This window comes from Eschscholzia californica, unplaced genomic scaffold (genome assembly GCF_041429995.1).
Source record: "Eschscholzia californica isolate CP2 unplaced genomic scaffold, dmEscCali1.0.p SCAF_3, whole genome shotgun sequence".
In the NCBI taxonomy this organism is placed as follows: Eukaryota; Viridiplantae; Streptophyta; class Magnoliopsida; order Ranunculales; family Papaveraceae; genus Eschscholzia; species Eschscholzia californica.
Genome location: NW_028238420.1, coordinates 11,081,581 through 11,105,677, shown reverse-complemented (window position 1 = coordinate 11,105,677; position 24,097 = coordinate 11,081,581). Strand labels below are relative to the sequence as shown.

At 36.5% G+C, this 24,097-nt stretch overlaps 1 protein-coding gene across 2 annotated transcripts in view; it reads left to right on the top strand.

Annotated features, from left to right (window-relative positions):
• Positions 1-381: 381 nt before the first annotated feature.
• The window catches only part of LOC147548372 (protein PLANT CADMIUM RESISTANCE 2-like), a 34,103-nt gene continuing 10,387 nt past the window's right edge, over positions 382-24,097 (top strand). The window contains exons 1-4 of one of the 2 annotated variants that reach the window (XR_015238007.1): positions 382-693; positions 764-835; positions 913-1,125; positions 1,259-1,601. Coding sequence is in view for 1 of the 2 variants with exons in the window: in XM_086670290.1 (XP_086526416.1) it covers positions 456-693; positions 764-835; positions 913-1,125; positions 1,259-1,332 (597 nt within the window). In the remaining variant the exon portion in view is untranslated. Of the gene's footprint in view, positions 694-763; positions 836-912; positions 1,126-1,258; positions 1,680-24,097 lie in introns of those variants that run through there. The other variant, XM_086670290.1, reaches the window with a different exon arrangement.

Here is a 24,097-nt window from a genome sequence, read left to right as displayed (position 1 = left end):
TTATCATTTGATTCTCTTTCTATGTTTGTAAGTTTCTAACTTGTATAAATAAAGTTGAGGATGAATCCAATAACGGGGCTCGAGTTTCATATTATTTTATGATCATATAATTGCATTTTAAAGGAGAAAGGTGTCTGCTCTATATCTGGTCTCCTTGACGCCGCTAAGCAGACTTCCTAAATAGAAATCAACTCCCTTAGATAATTAAAGCAGCTACACGTCTCTTTCTTCAATTTGATGAACAATATTCTTTGATCTTTTATAAATTCGTGAATAAGTCAATGGGTTTATCTACCCAGTTAATAATATGAAACTCTAATAGTCTAATAAATGACAGACCATTTCTTTCCCACTTCCTTCTTTCTTCTATAAAATCCCCACCAAACTAATAACCCAAGATGTACTATTCTCTCTCTCCTCATTTGTCTTGAGTTAGAAGAGGATCATCTCTCAATATGACAAGGCAATCTTCTTCTTCTTACCCTTCTGCTCCCACCGATTCTACACCATCATATCCACCTCCACCCGCCACCGGTATTCCCGTAAGTTCCCCAAACCAATTCTCTTCCGATAAACCTCCAACTCACTTTCAAAGTCATCCACCACCACCATTTTCAATATCTCAAACTAATCAAGAAGCATTGGTGCCTTGGTCTACTGGACTTTGTGATTGTTTTGATGATTGTGGCAATTGTATGTACCCCTTCTCTCCCTTTATTTATATAAATATATGTTTCAATTTGGCTGATGGATCCTTTTACAGGTTGCTTAACATGGTGGTGCCCTTGCGTTACGTTTGGTCAAACATCCGAGATAGTTGATAGAGGATCCTCATGTTAGTTTTTGTATATATATTCATAAAATATAATCTACATTATTTACAAAAAATCTAATGTTATATATATGGTGCAGCTTGTGGATCGAACGGAGCACTATACGTGCTTATAGCAATGTTGACTGGTTGTCCTTGCATATACTCTTGTTTCTATCGTACCAAATTGAGGAGACTCTACAAAATAGAGGGGGATAATTGTTGCGATTGCTTGACACATACTTTTTGTAGTGTATGCGCAATGACCCAAGAATATAGAGAGTTGGAAAAGAAGGGTTTCGACATGTGGCTCGGTATGTATGCAAATCTTTTATTGATTTTAACTATGAACTATCAACCTTATTTTAAATTTTTAGATTCTTGAGCACGTCGTTATGTATATCACTATATGACAATGGCGTTGATTGAAATTATTAATTTTTGTAGGATGGCATGGTAATATGGAAAGACAAAATGAGGTCGTGAATCCCCCCATCATTGAAGGTGGTATGCAACGGTAGACGGGAAAGATTGTTGAGGGTAATACATAAATGAAATAGGAGAGGGAGACATGTCTAGGGTGGCAAGAGTTGAAATGATATTTTAAATAATTTTCAGAGGTTCATTACTTGATGATCCAGCCACTTCAATCATTTCAAAGCTTAAAAAAAATTATACTATCAGTTAATTTATATGGGCCACTTTAAACATTTTCTCCCAATTCTATTTCAGATACCTGTCGTTTGTTTTATTTATATCTAATTTCAATAAAAGAAAGACCGCAAAATGTGTGATAATTATTGTTATATGTATACAAGATTGTAAAAGAAAAGTGAGAGATTTTATTCAAGAATGCTGATTTTGTGCCTAATGTTAAAGATACATGGTTACTTTGGACTATGATTCATAGTCTATGAAGAATGAAGCTTACTCAACTTTATGGTGTCATGGAACTTCTTTTTATTTGTACAATAAGCAAGTTTCCGTTAGGTTCAAAGATCACTAGTGAGAGTATTCACAATGCAATAAGTGTCTCATTCCAGAAACATTCCATATGACTTAATTAATACTAGCATAAGCAGCTAATTTTGCAACAAAAAAATAGAAAAAACATAAGCAGTTTATTGTTGCGACATTACAGCTGAGCCAAATATCGTTCAGCTTTGACCACGTCAAGAAATAAACAAATTGACCAAAGTTGCAAACGAGAGCAGATCCTCGTTGAGACTGCCGAGGATAAGACGAAACCTTGCTACTTGAGTCCGGTCATGAGATGTCAGCATGAGTCTCTTAGGGACCTAAACCTTATGCTGGTCAAAAGGCACAGAAAGAGGTAGATCCGAGTCACTTTTACCCAAAAGCTCTACTTAAGTCGAAAACAAAATAAGAAGGTTTGCATCAATCACCTCGGCACCTTTACCGTTTTACTACCTCGAGGAAAAAGGGAAGGTGGATCTGACTCAGCTATGCCCCTAAACTTTGCTCTGGTCAGAGAGCCAAAGTGGGAGGTCAGCAGAAGTTAGCTCTACATCTTGAGCTCTGCTCTGTTTAAAAAGAATAATATTGACATGGAAGGTCATACAGAGTCAAAGATCCAACAAACTGTTATATGTCAGAGGATCTGTTAGTGTTAAAAGATATGCACTCATCATAATCAAACAACCATACACACATGGATATCATCAAAATTAGCGCCTTACCACCGCATCATCTCAGCCGTGTAGTGTCGCGGTCATCCAAACCTATATGGGCATATCAAGTTTGCCCTAAAAAGGGATCAAATGTCCCACTCTAAATTTAGACTTCGGATTATTTCCTTCAATTGCAAAAAACATCTCACTAACTTGAAGAAAATTCATCATATAACTGTAGATCTCGATAATCAGGAAGATAACCGAGAAACCACTTTTCAACATCATCATCACAAGTACAAAACAAAAAACAAACCGAGTGGACCTCCCGCGTGATTGAGATGCGATATGATGTCGCGGATGCGCCATGGTACTTTTCCCTTTGGATATTAAAGTTGTCTCACTAGTTCCCACGAGTCGCCCTCTATAAAGATGTCTCAAAGTCCCATTGACATTGTCATTTCTATCCCCAATAGGAAAGAGCTTTCTTTCGGTGATCGAGGTGATAAAACCTTTCTCGCTCCCCTCATGAATGGGTCATTTATCTCTTGACCCACAGCACACGCAGCATCAAATTTAAAACTCTTGTATGCCCCATCCACGTTAATCTTTACCCATCCCTACAGTGGTGTTGTCTAGGCCAACTGTTCCCGAGCATGAATAGTATTCTTTACACTTTCGACGTTTGTCTCTATTGTTCCTAAGTTGCGAAACTCATGTTGAACTCGAAGGATTACTCCTCAACGACCTCCTTTACTGAAGGACACCGTAAAAACATATGGTCAACCGACTCTTCATTTTCTCCACATATGAAGCCACTAGACACTCTGCATCTGCTTTTCTGCTCCCTCAGAAGAAATATGCAGTTGAATTACTTAAGAAGGCCGATTTACTTTATACCAAATTGAGTTCTATTACAATTTTAGTGCTAACAAACTGTCAATGCTTGATGGTTATCCCTCTCCTAACCCCTCCTTTTTCAGAACCATGGAGGATGTCATCATCACAGTAACATTGCATATGCTATGCAACACCATTTATATATGCATGGCCCTCAGTCTCATCTGACTGTGGAGGCACCATCACCAACGGGCATATCCCTAAGTTGGTAGCCTCCCGTTTAGATTGGGCAGGGTGTCTTGATACTCTAAGAAGTACAACTGGTTATTGCATTGTTTTGGGGAGCTCCTTGGTATCTTGAAGCTCGAAAACACCTATTGTAGCTCGTTCTTCATCAGAACCTTGCTGAGCTTCAACGTCCCCAGACTGATCTGTTTATTCTCTATTCAGCCAACCTGAGGAAAAAACATAGCTTGAATTTCAATCTGCCGTGCTCTTTCCAAGCATATTAAAATAGATTACCACTTCATTCATGACGTAGTTGCGTTTGGAAAGCTTAACATCAGACACATTTCCACTCACGTAAAGGCACTCCATTCATTTCTTCTTTGTGTTAGCTTACACCTCTGTACCAACGTCATCTAAACTGTAACATGCCCCTCGAACCGAGGAACAAAGAGACAGAGATGTCAGGTTGGCACTAAGCGTAGTAAAGACGAATATCGATAAACCCTTTTTCATCTTTCGTCTCGTTTCAATGATTTGACAATGGGGAGTCTAGATTTTCCATTTCCAAGCCAACAAAAAATATATTCAGAGAAACCAATCATTTCTAGATTACGAATGATAGGGAACAAGCAAAAACAGATTTTCGTGCAATAGTTTACAAGCAGATAATCTTATAACTTTACAAGAGTTTAAATCACATTATCACAAGGAGTTTTCTCTAAAGGCTCGACAGCAGTCCTGAAAAGAAGGATGTAAACCTTGTCGCTGGAGAAGTATAAGAAACCTCCTACAAAATGGGTAACATACGAATCAAAGTTTTTTAGGCTTCACCTCCCTGATGGCAATTATGTAATTTTCAATTTCAGTAAAAAGACCAACCTAACCCTAGTCTAAGAAAATACCTTGCACTGCCTTGCAAACACTTTGCACTGCCTTGCAAAGCCTTGCAAACACCTTGCAGAGCCTTGCAAACACCTTGCAGAGCCTTGCAAACACCTTGCAGAGCCTTGCAAAAACTTTGCAGAGCCTTGCGAACACCTTGCATAACTTTTGCAAATACCTTGCACAACCTTACGAACACCTTGCAAAGCTTTGCACATACCTTGCAGAGCCTTGCAAACACCTTGCAGAGCCTTGCAAACACCTTGCAGAGCCTTGCAAACACCTTACAGAGCCTTGCAAACACCTTGCAATGCCATGCAAATGGTTTGCAAATTAGTTTTTGAATTGATTTAACATGAAATTTGTTACAAATTATTATATATTGTCTAATAGAATGTTGTATCGAAAAACTAGCTAAAACCCCTACAAATTCATAATAGTCATTTTATAAGCTCTAGCACCATCATTTTACATTTCTTTGAAAAACTTCCAAAGCTTTTATGAAATTCTCAATTTGAACATAAATACCAATCATGATTATCCAAGAAAAAATATTTCTCACAGGCATTTCATCTAACAACTTTATTGCTATTTCAATCAACCTAAGTCTTGTATAACCAACTAACGTTGCATTCCAAGCAACAACATCTCTTTCAAGCATTTTATCAAACACATTGCTTGCATCAACTATACTTTCACAACTTCCATATAAACCCAACAAAAACATCAAAACTAACAAATTGTCATCCATCATTCATAACTCAATGAAAATAAAGCAATGAAGAAGTTGGATTACACCTTGAAACACTATCAAATTCTCCTTCCATTGAAAGTATATAAAACTTTCTCTCTCTAGAATTTAGAACTAAAAACTAAATCAAACCCCTTAAAAGCCTCTTCAAACAACAAGCAAATAGATTAAATCACCAAAACCTAAAAACATCAACTTATCTTATAGCCAAAATCGATTCAAACCCCAGAAATTCTAATCGGCATCGACAATCCAACTCGGTTCGTTCATAAGAAAAACTCAAGTTCCTAATTTATTAGTTAGATTATTACTAGGTATTTCTAATTGAATGAAGGGTATTTTTGACTCTTAAAAAGTTGGTGCTTTTAAAAATGTCCTTCAAGCCTATTTTTATAACTTACTTGGGGTCTAGCTAGTTAAAAAGATGGGTTGTCTTCTTAACAAAAAAATACAAGAAATTGGGCCTCCGGCCCAATTTCCTGTTTTCCAAATAGCCTCCAACTTTGTGACCGGTTTCCTGCCTAGCCCCCTACTTTATCAAAAATACCCAGATGGCCCCTTTTTTAAGATTTCGTTATAACACCGTTAACTAGTCATCATTTCTCTCTCCACCATCTCATCACCTTTCTCTGCCACGTCATCTTCTCGCCACCTCATCGCCTTCACCGGCAAAAGTCGTCGGCCGGCCAATTTTCCGGCCGGCGACGTTCAAACTTAAAAAAAAAACAAATTTATTTTTTTCTCTCTCATCTCTCTCTAAAAAAAATATCTTTCATCTCCTTTTCTCTCTCTTCCTTTCTCACCTCATTTTCTCTCTCTAAATACTCCGGCGAAGAGGTTTCCGTTCGCCCCGAGGTCTTCGAACCAGTTTATTACGACCATATAAAAAACCCTAGATTATTATGACCATATAAAGTAGCAAATACAAAATTAGGGCTTAAATCTAGTAACCAATAAGTCAGTTCCTGAAATCATATGATTTCATTTCCAAATTACCCACAAGATAGAAATTGAACTCATTCAACTAAGAATTAAGAAATACAAACCTGACCAAATGTAGTAGAAATGATATCAAGGGTGCTTCTAAAGGCACCTGACCAAACAGCTGTTAGCATCCATCTCTGTTGGCACCACGCCCAACCGCTCTATTCTCTGTTGGCACCACTCAAGTATGTAGGCACCGGTCCATTATCTGTTGACCCTAACCATATCTTCTACATCAAAAGGATTCCTTTGATGAGAAACAAAGGAAAGGGAAAAAAAAATTCTGACTTTGTTGTTCAAATAAGATATCAAAAGAAAGGGAAAAAAAAATTCTCTGTAAATAAGAAACATGAAGAAACAAAACCATGGTATCAGAAACCAAAAGTCTAATGTTTAATTTAATACCCATGAAGCAAAAAAACAGCATTCCCTTTTATAACTATGGATTTGAAACAGACGATGATAAGTATATTAAGTTTCTTCATAATTGTAGATTGTTCATCTTTAAGCTACTAGCTACTATTGTCTTTTGTCCTGTACTTATAGAGACAGTAGTTGGGATTGATGTAGGAGATGCTTCTTTCAGCTGAGTTAATTGTTTTGGTAGATTCTCTGATGATGATGATGATGAATCCACCACCATTGGTGGGGTAGCACAAACTGGGATCACTGATCTAACTTGAACTGCTGGGGCCATGTTTAGTGTTAGGAATCCACCGCCATTGATTCTTCTATGAGGCTGATAGCAACTGGTTCTGATTTTGGTTTGTTGGGGAGGATTCTGATCAGGCATTGGATTATAGATGAAGGGAGGAAATAGTATTGGAAACTGATGATTAGTAGTAGGTTTATTTGTGTTAAAACCAGAGTCTGAATTTGCTTTATCTGATTATTTCTCGATAGATTTTTCAGTGACAAATGATTTCCCATTAAGCCATTCTTCTTCATCCTTTTGATGTCGGAGACGTTCTACATCCAGATAATGTTGCCGGTAGGTGTCGGAGACGTTGCCGTCGCCGTTGCCGGAGAATGTTGCACTCTTTTCTAGGGTTTTGTTTTGGAAGAAGAATTGATTAGGATTCCTTTTTTGTTGGAAGAAGAAGATGGAAGAAGTAAACGAAGGTGAACGTCACCCACATTAAAAACTGGTGCTTATAGAGACCTCGAGTCAAAAATCATTGACTTGAGTCAACAATATTTTTGGATGCTAACAGCTGTTTGGTCAGGTGCCTTTAGAAGCACCCTGATATCAAATCCTTCACCAGTTTGTAAATCAACATGAAAAGCCATTGAAGGAGATATAACATCAAGTAATGGTTGAGGATAAACAGATGAGTGATGGTTAAATCCCAAATGATAATTTTTTTTCATCTTTGAAACTATAGAAGAACCCTAGTAATAGATGTTGACCCAAGTAACCAGTTCCTCCTAAAATTAATATTTTCTTGTCATCAATTTTTGTTTCTTCAAAGGGTAAATAAGATTGAAGATGTTGGAGAAGATGATGATGAAATAAGTAGAAGATGATGAAATGAGTTATAGGTGAATCCCTAATGATAATTTTGAAGATGTTAGTAGTTTAATGGTGGGTGATGACGGAATAGTTAGTACTCGTGATACGAAAATTATACATCGTGATTCGTGAGCGTGATTCTTCTTCTTCTCTAATTTCTTTGATGGTGGAAGATTAGATGAAAGAAACCCTAGAAATTCATCATCAGAAATTGATGATCAAAGAGATCTGAACCAGCAAACAAGCAAACATAGATCTTTGAAACCGAAATCAATCCAAACATAATTAGAAATCAGATCAATAAACTTTAATCAACACACACAATAAATTTGACATCAGTCAATTTCACCTACTAATCAACCCCATCATCATCAGGAAGAAAGGTTTTATGAAATCACTTTATAAGGTTTCCCCTTGCTTTCTGCCACCACCATTAGCCGATTCACCCACTACCACCACCATTATCATCATCATCATCAAGAGTACCAAAGGAAGAAAGGGGTTTTCAATTTTATTCTCTCTGGTTACCACACCAATCGATTGCACCCACCACCATCACAGGAGTACATGAATACATACAAAGTAGACGAAACTCATTAAAGAAACCCCTTGGAACATATCTTTGCCGGACTATTGAGGGAGGGAGAGAGAGGAAAGAATTTTTTTTTTTTTTTTATTATTTTAGAGAAAGAGAGGAAAGAGAAAAAATGAATAAATTTGTTTTTTTAGGTTTGAAGGTCGCCGGCAAGAAAATTGCTCGGCCGACAACTTTTGTCGAGGAAGACGATGAGATGGCGAGAAGATGAGGTGGCAGACAAAGGTGATGAGATGGAGGAGAGCGAAATGATGATTAATTAACGGTGTTATAACGGAATCTTAAAAAGGGGGCCATCTGGGTATTTTTGATAAAGTAGGGGGCTAGACAGGAAACCGGTCACAAAGTTGGGGGCTATTTAGAAAATAACCCCTAATTTTATTAGGCCGGCTTTGAGGAATAAAAAAAGTTCTCTGAGGAATAGAGATTTAAGTCAATAAATATTGACTCAAAGGCATATTTTTTTTTAGTCCAAAATTTGCCTTGATCTAACATTGCCCCTAACCTTCATCTTCTCACTCTCTGTCTCTCTATCTCCCTATCTCCCTATCTCTCTTTTCTCTTTCTCTCTCTTCTATTTCTCTCTCTATCGTTTTCTCCCACTGTCTCGCACCATCTATCTCTTGTTCTCTTATTCTTTCCTTCTTCTTCTCTTAGTCTCTTTCTCGATTTTGTCATTGTCTCTCTCTTATTCTCTCTCTATTGCTTTGACTATCTATGTCTCTTGATCTCTCATTGTTTCTCTCTCAATCTCATTGTTTCTCAATCGATCTCTCATTTTTTTTAGTCCAAAATTTGTCTTGATCTAACATTGCCCCTAACCTTCATCTTCTCACTCTCTGTCTCTCTATCTCCCTGTCTCTCTATCTCTCTCTTCTCTTCTCTCTCTTCTCTTTCTCTCTCTATCGTTTTCTCCCACTGTCTCGCACTATCTATCTCTTGTTCTCTTATTCTTTCCTTCTTCTCTTAGTCTTTTTCTCGATTTTCTCATTGTCTATCTTATTATCTCTCTCTATTGCTTTGACACTATCTATGTCTCTTGATCTCTCATTGTTTCTCTCTCAATCTCTCATTGTTTCTCAATCGATATCTCATTGTTTCTCTCTCAATCTCTCATTATTTCTCAATCGATCTCTCATTGTTTCTCTCTCTCTCCTTCACAGACACCGATTCGACAGAGAGAAGTGTCTACAACGAGAGAAATAATGAGAGTGATCTCAAATGAAAGAGAGAGAGAGAGAGAGAGAGGTAGAGAGATTGAGGGGTAACGGGTAACGATGAGTTAGGGAGGAGAAGAGAAGAAAGAGAAGAGGTGGCAATGGTGGTCGGCATGGTGGTGGCCGGAATGGTGGTGGTGGGAAGTTGTTGTGGTGAAGGTGATAAAGAAGATGAAGATTAGGGGGAAATGTTTGATCAAGTGAGTTTTTGGACTAAAATAAAATATTTTCCCGAAAATATACAAAAAAAACATGGATGTCCTAGAGAATTTATTCCTCAGAGATTATTCTTTATTCCCCAAAGCCACAACCTCCCGAAAATATACAAAAAAAACATGGATGCCCTAGAGAATTTATTCCTCAGAGATTATTCTTTATTCCCCAAAGCCACAACCTTTTATTAGTATGAGCTATGAGGGTGTAGTAATGTAGCAAGAACAAATTGAAAAACAAGACTAATGGCTAAAAAGTTTAGATCAGGGACTATTACATGATTTTAACTCTTTAATAAGATTTGTATTAAGAAAGATATACCAACTATAACATAAACAATCTAACACAATATACTTAAATTAATTAACCTTCAATCTCAAATCTTCATCAAACATAAACTCTAGTTGTTGTTTTTTCATTAACAAAAGAAACACATTCATAACTAGATAATAGTCTTAGATACATACCTATAGATTTCTTCTATTTGCTCCATTACTAATATTCACTCAAGAAACTTTCTCTCACTAGTTACTCTTGAACTAGAAAAACAAAAGAGCTCTACTCTCTTTTTAATTAATTACATAAGGCTTATTCTCCTTTATTTCCCCTTCTATTTAATATTACATTTAATTCAATCACACGTTTCATATTAGGCCCAAATCCAAATTTGGTTTAAAAGCCTAGTTTCAACAAAGTTCATATAACACCTCAAACAACATCAAAGAAAACAAAATGAAATAATCAATTACAAAAACTTAACGTAGGAGACAACAAAACTATTAGATAAAGAGTGTGAAGATGTTTAAAAATTAAAACAAACAAACATAGTAAACAGAGCAGGTCTAGAGAAGATGAAGATCAAAGATACCATTAATTTTGGGAGATAAGTGGAGAAGAATGGTTGCAATAGATGAATTTATCAATTTGATTCAGTTTACGAAAGACGAAGAAAACGAGATTCGGATGCATTCCCGTGAAAAGTCAAATGAAGTAAAGAAAAAAAATGTGGAAGGGGAAACTGAAATAACCCCGCTCCCCCATATCATTTTTTAAGAAGGATACAATCAACCGTTAAATTGAAAGACAAATAAAGAGTCAGACTGAAATATTTAAAGGTTTTGATCAAAATATGTGAATTTGGAGACCGGATTTGTGTGAATAGGAACACATTCTATGTACTCAACAAATGGACCACATATGCCATCCCAGTCAGCGAAAGGGAACATTTATTTTTCCCAGTCACAACCTTTCTATTTTGTATAATATACATATACATATATATATATATATATATATATATATATATATATATATATATATATATAAATCTCTTTCCTCGTAATTGTTTCGATTTGTCTGATCCATCCTCTTCCAGGTTGCTTAACATTGTGGTGTCCTTGCGTTGCATTTGGTCTAACTTCAGAGATAATTGATATAGGAACTTCATGTAAGTGTGTATATATATATTTTTCATAATATGTAATCTACATTATTTAGTTAAAAACTAATGTTAAATATATGGTGCAGCATGTCGATGCAACGCGGCGCTTTGCGTGCTTATAAACTTGGCGACTTGGCCCCCATGCACGTGCTCTTGCATTTTACCTTGTTTCTACCGTACCAAATTGAGAAAACTCTACAAGATAGAGGGGAATTGTTGTTGCGATTGCTTGGCACATACTTTTTGTATTGTCTGCTCAATGACACAAGAATATAGGGAGTTGAAAAACAAGGGTTTTGACATGTGGCTCGGTATATATGCAAATCTTTTTATTGATTCCAATTTTATACTATCGCCTATTTCCAATTTTTTGATTCTTACGGATATAGAGTAGGTCGTTATGTGTATGATAACCGTGTTCATTGAAATTATTGAACTTTTGTAGGATGGCAGGGTAACATGGAAAGACAAAATGAAGTCGTGACTCCTCCCATCCTTCAAGGTGGCATGCAGCGTTAGACCTAAATAGGAGTGGGAGGCAGGTGATAAGAGTTGAAATGATTTTTAAAATAAGTTTTGGAGATTCTTTACATGATGATCCTACCACTTCAATCATTTTAACTCTAAAAAAGTTATATCGGTTCATTATATGGGTCAGAGCCGTGGGTAAAGGGGTGCCACCGGTGCGGTGGCACAGGGCCCACCTTTACCCAGGGGCCCGTTATATTAACCAATGGTTAAAAAAGATCAATTAAAAATATTGGAATTTGCACTGGTATAGGATGTACGGTACAATGGTAAATAGAAATCAAGTAAAATTCTTGAGATTTGTACTGTTGTAGGGTTGTATGGTGTACTAGTGGTTAATAAAGAATTTCTTTTTAAGTTTCCAACAGTAATGAACCCGTAGAAGTGACATTTGAAAATGTCAAATTAGCTATGACATGCCTATTTAATAGGCTTTGCTTTTTTACTCTCTAACTCTCTCTCTATATAACTCGAACTCTTAACTCTCCCTAATTCTCCCTCTAACTCTCCCTCTCCGCTCTAATTTCCATTTCCTACCCTTTTATAAAGAAACAGTGTGTTATGTCTTTTCAATTTCACTATTCTATTCATCAAAAAAAAATTCAATATTCTCATACTTCTCCCATCTTTGTTAATTATTTTTTATTCATCTACCTATTATCTGTAACTTCAAGTACAAAATTTCCGTGTTTATTCAATTAACAAATTTATATCGAATGAAGGGTCTGTTTGATACATGTGAAATGGGAAAATAGACCATCGATTTTTTACTGTTTGATTGGACTTAAAACGTGAAAAAATCGAATTTCATAGGAAGAAAAGATAACAAAATTATTTTACAAATTTTATAACAAAAAAGGTGGGAAAGTCGTTTTCCCACCCTTAATTTTTTTTTCGCGCTCTCTCTCCATGCTAGTCTCTAACCTTCTCAATCTCAAATTTCTAATCACAATCTATCTCTCTACTCATTGTTGATTAATGAGTCTTAATTTATAATATTCATCCTTGAAAGTGAATTTTTGACTAAAATGATTATGAAGATTTGGTTGTTTCAAAAACTAGAAGGAGAAAATTTTTTAAATGAGAGTTGGCGATGAAATTTTTCCTAGTAATAATTTTTCGAAAAAAGAGCTTTTGAAATTTGGCACAGGGCCCACAATATCTCGGCCACACCCCTGATATGGGTCACCTTAGACATTCTTCACATTTTATTTCAGATATCTGCAGTTTGTGTATTTTATATCTAATTTCAATAAAAAGAAATATATCAAGATATGTGATAATAGTTGTTATTATAGATGATAGAACTCAACATACCCTAAAAGTTAGGATATTGTTATATTTATAATAAAGTTGAAGGAATACAATTTACAATAATATCCTTGAGAATAAAAGTAATTACATATATATACATTGATGTGGGTTGAGTTTTGGAGGCCCGTTGGGCCCAAGAAAAACACAATATCCAGTTGTTGAACGTCTATCATCAGGCGCCCCAGCCCAGTCAGCATCAAAATAGCCAACGAGAGGTAGAGAAGTGGCTCGCCGAAAACACATCCTATGAGAGAGAGTACCTTTCAGGTATCGAAGTATCCTTTTCGCCGCCGATAAATGCACAGTACATGGTTTTTCCATGAACTTCGATACTTGGTTGACGGCCTAGGCTATATCAGGTCTTGTTAAAGTCAGATACTGTAAGGCACCTACTAGACTTCTGAAGGTTTGGGGGGTTTGGTAAAACCTCTCCCTCTAATTTGGATAACTTGGTGCCGGTGAGAACAGGCATGGTGACAGGTTCGAGGCCAGTAAACCAAATCGTTTTAATAAATCAATCGAATATTTTTGCGGAGTAAGAGTTAAAAAATCGTTCGTACGAGTTGCCTCCATTCCTAAGAAATAACTTATATTGCCGAGATCTGTCATCTCAAATTGAGATTTCAACCGAGAAATTAACTTAAGCAATAAAGCTTCTGATGAACCCTAGTGACAAGAATGTCATCTACGTAAAGTAGTAAAATTATAATTTCTTTCAAAGACCGAAAATAGAACATGGAGGGATCAGAGATAGACAGTTGAAAACCAAGTTTTATGATGCTTGAGCTAAAACGAGAATGCCAAGCCCTAGGTGCTTGTTTGAGGCCATAAATGGCATTGTGGAGTTTGCAAACATGGTTTGGGAAAGAAGGATTTTCAAAACCTTTGGATTGAGTCATATAAACAGACTCCAAGAGATCCCCATATAAAAATTCATTTTTAACATCCAGCTGTTGAATTTTCCTATTACCTGTTAAGCCAAGAGAGCTAACTGATCGAATTGTCGCCGGTCAAACCACTGGAATGTATGTTTCATCATAATTAACTCCATGTTCTTGAGTGTAACCTCGAGCAACCAGGCGAGCCTTGTAACATTGAGTGGAGCCGCCTGCCTTCTGTTCCACTTTATAAATCCATTTGCAATCAACAATATTACCAATAGAAGGAGCAGGAACTAAAGACCATGTGTTATTTTTATTAAGAGCTTGAATTTTTTCCACCATTTCTTGTTTCCAATGATCAAGTTTCGACGCTTGAAGATAAGTGGATGGTTCAGCAAAGTTGGTAGACTGAGTGGTTGAGAAAAGAGAGGGCGATAAAAGATGAGGAGTGGTGAGCAAGACCTTTGGTTTTCTTGTGCCATCACGACTGTGTGTGATCATGGGGTGGACAAAAGATGAAGATGGGATGGTTGAAGGTGAAGGTGGATTGGGATTAACATTTTCTGAAATAGGTAAGTTAGGGTGGAGTGTTTCAAAAGAAGGTTGTGTAATTTGGTCATTAGGGTTTTGAATTATTAAAGAAGGGTTTCCTGCCACTTGTTAAGTTACAGACGCCAATGGGTGAGTGGGAGATAGGTGGTCAGGGATAGTTGTGTTGGTGTAATTTCATTTCTAAATAGGTCACCACCCGCAAGTATACGGGCGTCAAGTAGTAAAACCCAGTAAGACCGGGATCGATCCACAGAGACTAGTTAAAACCTATTCTAAAACTTAGAAGTAGCACGTTTTCTTTTCAAATTGATTTGGTGATGAGATATTAAAATAATAATGACAAATAATAACGAAGAAAGGTATAGAGTTTCAGAATCTACCACATAAATCACTTTTAAACACATGTAACTAACTGACTAAAACTCTCTTTTATTAACTCGGAATTCGAGATAATGAACTAGCCGAATTCCAGAAGATTTTTCGATTAAGTACGCTATTGTAACATAAAATCATAATTACCTTCTCTTAGAAAATAAGATTTTTTAAGCTATTGCTTATCAATCAATAAGCATATATCATCAAAAAGATTTCACTCAAGCATGATATATCAAACTAAAAGCATAAACAATGAAATTAAATCAAATAGTACTATCGATGAAAAATAATTATATATTCATTAAAGATCAAATAAAAGAGTTTAATCGATTAAGAACATGTATCAAAAGATCTAATATGGGTTTCATCCTCCACTCTAGATGAATATTTAGCAACACATATAATCAAGAATTACTGTCATTATAATAAAGAGACAAAAAAATAATATTAAAAGAAATCACCCGAATGAGATATTTAAGTTCTGATCATGGTCTTTGTCTCTTCTTCTCTTGTTATGCCTCCTTATTCTTGATTGAGTATGGTCCTAATCTTCTTGTTTGGCTGCCTCTAATCTTCCTTGTGGCTCTCTGTCCGGCTGCCTCTCACTGTTTGTTCCTCCAAAATTAATTCCCCTTTATTGTTGATCCCCCCAACCCCTTTTAAAGTTGCGGTCATCTCATACATGTAATGGTGTCTAGGGTTTTCTAATTAACTCCCACTTCCAACTCTACCCTTGAATGCAACCGGTTAATCCCCTGTTACAGGATATGAAAGTCGGCCAACTTTATCTTCCGTTTGGGCTCCCAAATTACAAACCTAATTCCCCTCAAAAAGACATAAGAAATGGCACCTAAATGACAAGTGGTGGGACCCACTTTACATTGCCAATTAATAGTATAACACTTGTAGGAGGAATGGTGGGATATTTTCCAATTAATAGTGAATCTGCAATGACCACTTCAGTAGAACACCCCCGTCAAATGTCTTTATTGCAAACCAACCTCAAAACTAAGTTTAGTTGCACCGAACTGACTCTCTTTGGTACCAAATTACACATCAAATTCCCATTTCTATTCGCTTCTTCACATTTATGTGTTATTCCTGAAAAACTAATTAACTTCATTAGTTTCACCAAAATTAAAGACTAACGAATGTACATTGACGATAAATAAATGAGTTCTAGCGAATTCATCAAACATCCCCAAACTTATATTTTGTTAGTCCTCGAGCAAAACAGAAAAATAAAACCATACCCATTTCACCAGCTTCGTAGGGAATCACGATTGCACTTAGCACGTGCAACAAGCCGTTAAACCTCTAGGTTACCTTAGAGGACGAGTTTTGTCTCGTGAAGGTATGCAGTGAATATACCCACAAAATTCAAAAATCTCAAAAATGCAGAAGGGTCTAAATATGATATGGACTAAAAATGTTCATCCATCAGATTTTCGAAAGTTAATAGAAATGAAATCCAAGTCAAACATACCATACAAACGCTAAGAATCCCTTCACTAGTAATCCAGACCTAAAGTGGACGTGACCAGCCAATATGAGTATCATTTCGGTCCTGAAAAGACAAGACCTCGATTACCGTCTCGATACATTTCGCCTCGACTACTGTCTCACGGTCATACACTCAAAAATTAAAGTCACTCAGAATGGTTCACTCTATGTGTTAGTATGAATATGAAGGAAAACTCAACACATGAAAAAGACGGACTAAACTTTTGTGGACGACTGATTTCAAAGAAAAGAAACAACCACTAATATGGAATGGGGAAGCTAACCAACTCTTCTCACCTGATCTACTATCTAACAATGCTTGCTAGAGGTCGATAGACACTAGTGATGATGTGACTCGAACTCCTGAGAACTCGACGTCTTCAAATCTTCAAGAACTACTTCAAGGGATAAACAAAAACAAACATTTCTATTTATTTCTTATTCTTCTTCTTCTCTTTTGTTTTTTTTTTTTAATTTTTTTTTCTTTCTTTTTTTTTTTTTTTTTTTTTTTTTTTTTTTTTTTTCTTCCAGTACACTGATACTATACTCAAAATACAAATACTACTTTCTTGATATTATTTTTTCCTTGGTAATATTCTCTTCCTTTTGCTTCATGTCTTATTCTCAGGGTTCTAAATAAGGATGGGGTATCTATCTTCCTCTAGTTGACATTGTTTTCAAGTTTCTCAGACTACAAGAGAAAGGTTTACTTCCTGATGACATCCCTAGTAGTTGTAAAATTTGAACTGAAGAGATCAAATGAGTTCTTCTTTCAATATTGCGAGGTTGAGTAGCTCTTCACTCTACTCGGAATTAGCTCAGAAGAGATCACTCAAAACAACAAGAAAGGCTCAGAATCTCACATCGGTTAAGTCTCCACTAATGATCGATTAAGTTCTCTCAGAAAAGTCAACTCTTCACCTATCTGACACTCACATGGCTAGTGCACAGACAACTTCAAGACTCGAAATTCGTGGAAAAACCTTTAGCAAATGCATAGCACGACCAACTAGACTCTATAACTATTAACAAGCAAAAACAACTAGACTCCCTTTTTCAATCCAAAAATAAAAATTTTGAAAAATTCTAAACCCTTTTGAATTTTTGAAATAAGGACTTAGCAAAAATTTCAATCCCCTATCCCCAAACTTAAACCAAACATTGTCCTCAATGTTTTGAAGACTATGCAAAAAATAACAGGGTGAAGGGAGAGATATTACCCGATTCAGCGTCCTCTGCATGGGTTGCCTCCAAGAAAGCGCTAAGTTTAACGTCTTCAGCCAGACGAAACAGATGATTCGAAAAAATGGAAAAAAATTATACCTACTGGATTACAGAAGTGTAACTAACTGTAAACCAATATTCGATACATCTGTGGGTCTACCCAAAACACAAAGTTTTCAGTGAACGATAGTGTCACATTTTTGTGAATTGGTGATAGTGTAAGTGAGACTATCAAGTAAGAAGGGCGATCCCCAAACTTAGACGACAATAAAGTCGTTAAGTTTGGCACCGCACTAGAGAGAGTACAGATCGGATAAAATGGATCTTCATATGGATGATCGACAGAGGGAGTGAGTGTTTCAAAATCTACACATGGTTTCGAGGGACAAAATACAAAGCAATCTAGATGACTATCAATGACACCCGAACTTAAACTAGGGTTCTCTAAAAGAGGTACTTCGGGTTCCTTCAATGGAGAAACCCTGCTATCAGACTCACAGTCCCTAGAAGTCGAGTTAGATAGTCCTTCTATAACTTCTTTTATCATGTTATCATCGGTGTCCCTGAAGAATTCTAAATCTTTGCCTGAGTCAGGCGAGTCAAAACTCTCATTTAGCAAATCATCCTCAACTCTAGTGAACTCTTCATTATGGTCTGAATGGATTTCAAGTTCGGTACAATGAGAGGATATCTTAATATTGGGCTCCATCGTTTCTGAGACTTTAGTCTCAATAACGATGTTGTCGGGAGAACTATACTCCTCTAAAATTGTATCCTCGTCATCATAGTACACAGGACACTGTGGACCGTACTCTACATTCTCACGGCGATCTCCTTCTATAATACTAGTTGTTATTTCTTGTAGAGGTCTACAGATATTGTCAGTCTTTTCTTCTAAAGTCTGACAAAACTCGGAAGTACTCTTTTGAAAATCATTAACAATTTGGGTTAATGAAGATGATCCAAAAGAGGGAGAGTCAATAGTTTCAACGTTATCCCATTGAGGTTGAGACACATTTAAAGCATAAGACTCTTCAGTAATCTTCCTGAACATGCTCATAGTTTCGGCCAACGAAGACGATCCTAATGATGGAGAGTCAACCTTTTCACCGTTATCCCATTGAGGTTGAGACACGTGTGGAGCATAAGACTCTCCATTAATCCTCCTTAACGCACTAATAGATTCGAAAGTAATCTTTTGAAGATCACTGACAGCTTGGACTAATGAAGGTGATGCTAAAGATGAAGGATCAACAGTTTCACCGTTATCCCATTGAGGTTGAGATACGTGTGAAGCATAAAATTCTTCGTTATAATGCATGTAAGAGTCATTAGTTTCAATGTTTTCCCATTGAGGTTGGGACACATTTGGAGCATAAGACTCTCTACTATAATGCATGTAAGATGATCTGTCAGGATATCTATAATATGGTTCATAACCTTCTTGAGGTTGATAATAATTCCTACGACCATCATTATGCACATTGTCTCTAGGATGACTACTACTATTCTGCCCATTTGCTAAATACCACCATGGTAGATTTGAAGAACTCTCGTCCCTTCTGCCATTATGTTGGGACCACGTGAAGGAGTTGAAGGAGATGTCCTTCGACCAAGGTGACAATGCGAACAATTTGTCGGATAGGACAATTGATGTGGAAGATCATCAAGTCCGATTGATTTAGGGATCGTAGAGTTGTAGCTAGAGACCAACTACGATCGTCGAATTACGAAGTAATTCGCGGCTAACTTCGATCGGATCCTACAACGGGTTACACATAAGAGTGTCAAATTGATCTAGGATATGACTAGTGGGAGTGAGATATAATCATGGGAGTGTCCCATAAACATATCTCATAGGCCTAAAAAGGAATTAGGCAAAGATAGTACAAAAAGGCCAAAAAAAGGGTTTTTGGGCCTTAGCCGATTCAGGCACTTCTAGGGCTCGGATTGGGCTGATTTTTGGAGGGACGTTTCCTTATGTTATGAACATTAAATCTGCCAATTTTGGCTGGGTTTGGACGCCATCTACTTAGGGAATTGAGAAAATACCAATAGTTGCTATTTTCGACTATTTCCCTAAATCTTATTCTAAAGGGTGTTTTAGGAAACCTAAATGGAGGTGGATTCTTATTAGGGTTCTATATAAACACTCTTAGGGCAGAGAATAAGGTGTGGAATTTCTCTCTAAGCTTTCTTAATCTACCACATCGAGTAGAGAGGAGAAAGTGAGCTAATTCCCATTTCTATCTAGTCAAAGAAGAAGGTGTTCTTCTTTCCAACCACCATTGGTGTGCTAGCTATACAACAAGGTGGGAGATCAAGTTGATTACTCGTGTCCCAAGTAGAGGAGCTACGTTTGAAGCTCTTGGTCTTCTTCAATCAATTCAACTAGTTCGAGGGAAAAGCGATTAAGGTAATCTACTATCTCCATTAGTTTAATTACTAGTTTTGCATGTGATCCTGGGAATACTAGTGTAGACATTAGATGCCTTATTTCCAGGGGCGGAACCAAGATTCCATGCTAGAGAGGGCAAGCCGAAAGTATTACCAAGCAAAAACAAGATTTTCTTTAGCAATTGGCAAGTTAATTAAGGTCAATTAGTCTTTTGAAACCAAAAGGAATAAAAAAATGAAAATGGGGCCGGCAGTGAGAGTTGAACCCAAGTCTTTGGGTTGGAATCACATGCACTCAACCACAGGAGCTAAAGTAATTGTAGTGTTCTATTGGTAGTTTCACACAAATATGTGGAGACCAGGCTGGGCAACTGCCCAGCCTGGTCTCTACATAGTTCCGCCCCTGCTTATTTCCGCTATAAACACTAGTATAAGGGTTTAAATTCCTACACCACGATCTATCCATTTCTCATCAATTTTTTTTTTTTTTTTTTAAACCGGGGAAGCACTACGAAGATCCAAGAAGGAAAACAACCACAATCAAGCTGACTCAACCAAGCAACCTAAACAAAATCTAGACGACTGACAGGTTGGTCAATTTCACTTAAAAGTCTAGACAGCTCCTATATTGTAACAAAGCCTGAACTATAATTGTTATGAGGGTTACTCCGTCAAAGTAGTACGGTCAAACAATTCTTGGAGACGACCAACGATGAACATTATGATAGCCGTCCAACCTTCGGTAACGTTTCCTCTTCTCGAGGTGACCTTTTAAAGAATTGAGTGACACTTTCCTTTTAGGAATGCCCAAATAAAAATTAAGTCCCTGAATTGTTTAAAGATCCTATGAGCTCGATACCCTAAGGCCAATGTCTAAACCAGATTTTAATTTAAGTGAGGTTTGGGATTCGCAACGTTGTTTCCTAAATGGGCAAGAGATCGGTGATGAAATCCGACTCCTATCTTGTAATGGGGTTTGTGCCCTTATTAAAGATGATTAAACTAAGCAGTTCGTCAAATCAATGAGGCACACAACATTCAAGTACCCACTTACAGGGGATTCGTGGGTGGTCAGAGAAATTACCTCCCGTTCAAGACGGGCGATGACCTTTGAGGACGACCCGGGCCACTCTTCCCTTAAGTGTCCGAATCCGAGGCCTCGTTTGATTTTTGGTTACAATTTATAAGCCCTCTAATTTAGGGTCAAAACTTTAAAACCAAAAATAAAAACTGGAAAGTCTAAAAGTCTCTCTCTCACCAAAAAAAAAAAAATACTAAAAATAAAATGTAAGTTCTTCTTCTTGAGCTCCTCTCCTTGTTGCGCCTTCTCCTTTGTTCCTTAGTGTTTTTTCTACACCAAAAACGGAAAAGCAAGTAAAAGTGTCCAAAAATAAAAACTTACCAAAAATAGAAATAAAATTAGATTAAATTTAAACCAAGTCCCCTGCAGCGGCGCCAAAAACTTGATGGACCTAGAAAGTTTCCTAAATAGGTCACCACCCGCAAGTATACGGGCGTCAAGTAGTAAAACCCAGTAAGACCGGGATCGATCCACAGTGACTAATTAAAACCTATTCTAAAACTTAGAAGTAGCACGTTTTCTTTTCAAATTGATTTCGTGATGAGATATTAAAATAATAATGACAAATAATAACGGAGAAAGGTATAGAGTTTCAGAATCTACCACATAAATCACTTTTAAACACATGTAACTAACTGACTAAAACTCTCTTTTATAAACTCGGAATTCGAGATAACGAACTACCCAAATTCCGGAAGATTTTTCGATTAAGTACGCCATTGTAACATAAAATCATAATTACCTTCTCTTAGAAAATAAGATTTTTTAAACTATTGCTTATCAATCAATAAGCATATATCATCAAAAAGATTTCACTCAAGCATGATATATCAAACTAAAAGCATAAACAATGAAATTAAATCAAATAGTACTATCGATGAAAAATAATTATATATTCATTAAAGATCAAATAAAAGAGTTTAATCGATTAAGAACATGTATCAAAAGATCTAATATGGGTTTCATCCTCCACTCTAGATGAATATTTAGCAACACATATAATCAAGAATTACTGTCATTATAATAAAGAGACAAAAAAATAATATTAAAAGAAATCACCCAAATGAGATATTTAAGTTCTGATCTTGGTCTTTGTCTCTTCTTCTCTTGTTATCCCTCCTTATTCTTGATTGAGTATGGTCCTAATCTTCTTGTTCGGCTGCCTCTAATCTTCCTCGTGGCTCTCTGTCCGGCTGCCTCTCACTGTTTGTTCCTCCAAAATTAATTCCCCTTTACAGTTGATCCCCCCAACCCCTTTTAAAGTTGCGGTCATCTCATACATGTAATCTAGGGTTTTCTAATTAACTCCCACTTCCAACTCTACCCCTGAATGCAACCGGTTAATCCCCTGTTATAGGATATGAAAGTCGACCAACTTTATCTTCCTTTTGGGCTCCCAAATTACAAACCTAATTTACCTCAAAAAGACATAAGAAATGGCACCTAAATGACAAGTGGTGGGACCCACTTTACATTGCCAAATTAATAGTATAGCACTTGTAGGTGGAATGGGGGATATTTTCCAATTAATAGTGCATCTGCATTGACCACTTCTGTAGAACACCCCCGTCAAATGTCTTCAAAACTAACTTTAGATGCACCGAACTGACTCTCTTTGGTACCAAATTACACATCAAATTCCCATTTCTATTTGCTTCTTCACATTTATGTGTTATTCCTGAAAAACTAATTAACTTCATTAGTTTCACCAAAATTAAAGACTAACGAACGTACATTGACGATAAATAAATGAGTTCTAGCGAACTCATCAATAATAGTGGGTAGCACCGACATCCAAAAACTCTGAGGTCATGATAATTGGGTTTGATTCGAAGTAGTTTCTCAAAGGCGTCGGAGATGCCATGAATTCCAGAACTGAGTGGTCTATTGATTGTATAAATTTCAGTTTGGAAGGCCTCAGGCCAAAATTTATGAGGAACCGAAGCGTGATGAAGTAATGTGATGGCTGTTTCAATCAGATGCCTAATTTTACGCTCGGCCATCCCATTCTGGCGAGGGGTTTGAGGACAAGAACGACGATGATGAATACAATTTGTAGTAAGAAAAGTAGAGAATTCAGAGCTGACATACTTGATGGGCTTAGAAAGTTTTCTTATAAGGTCTCTACCCGCAAGTATACGGGTGTCAAGTAGCATCTCGGTAAGACCGAGGTCTATCCACAAATACTAAGTCAAATCTATTCGAAATCTTATAACTAATACGGTTTTCTTGGAAAATTGGTTTTGTGAGGTCAAAATAAAGTAGTAAAACTATTTAGAACAAAGGAAGGAGAAAAGGGGGGAAAGTCTAGGATTTTGTATCTATTCTAATCATGCATAAATATCAATTTAAATAGGGTCCATGGGTATATAGCCCAAAATAATGTTCAAAAAAGATTTATGGTCCAATCTTCCCAAAAAATAGGTTTTTAGTCCTTTTGCTCTTGGGACTAAAAACCCTTAATATATTAGACAAAATACCGTCCATGACCCTAAACAAATTTCGTGGGAGTTTTTAACGTGGGGCCAGACCGAAATTCAAATGGCATATTGTACCATGATTCTGGGTTTAAAAAAGGATATAATTTAAACAAGATTTTTTCTCTCATCTATCATCTATTTTGAAACCGAATCAAAACTTTCCCCTAACGATTAGTTACCAAAACCCTAACGAAATTTCATATTTGGAAAGAGTATATTTTCTGAGATCAATTAGCGTGATTTGGGAGTATTTGAAATGTATATATCACTTTCTCCCACTTAACTTTTAGATTTGGGAAGAGTATATTTTCTGGGATCAATTTAGCGTGATTTGGGGGTTATTATACAAAACGTATATATCACTTTCTCCCACTTAACTTTCAGATTCGGAAAGAGTATATTTTTATGAGAACATTACAGAAGCATTTGTTTTCGTTTTCACTCATACATAAACACGCATGGGATACAAATTATAAAACAATTACGTAAATTATGTGTTATTTATGACGAGGAAACCCTCATTTGTCATGTATACAACGTAATTTATCAAATGTATGTGTGTCATGTTCAATAAATTACACATAATTTCTTTTGCATTACACATCGTTTACATTCTGTTACAAAAAAAACGTACAAAATCTTCTCTGGTTCAAAAA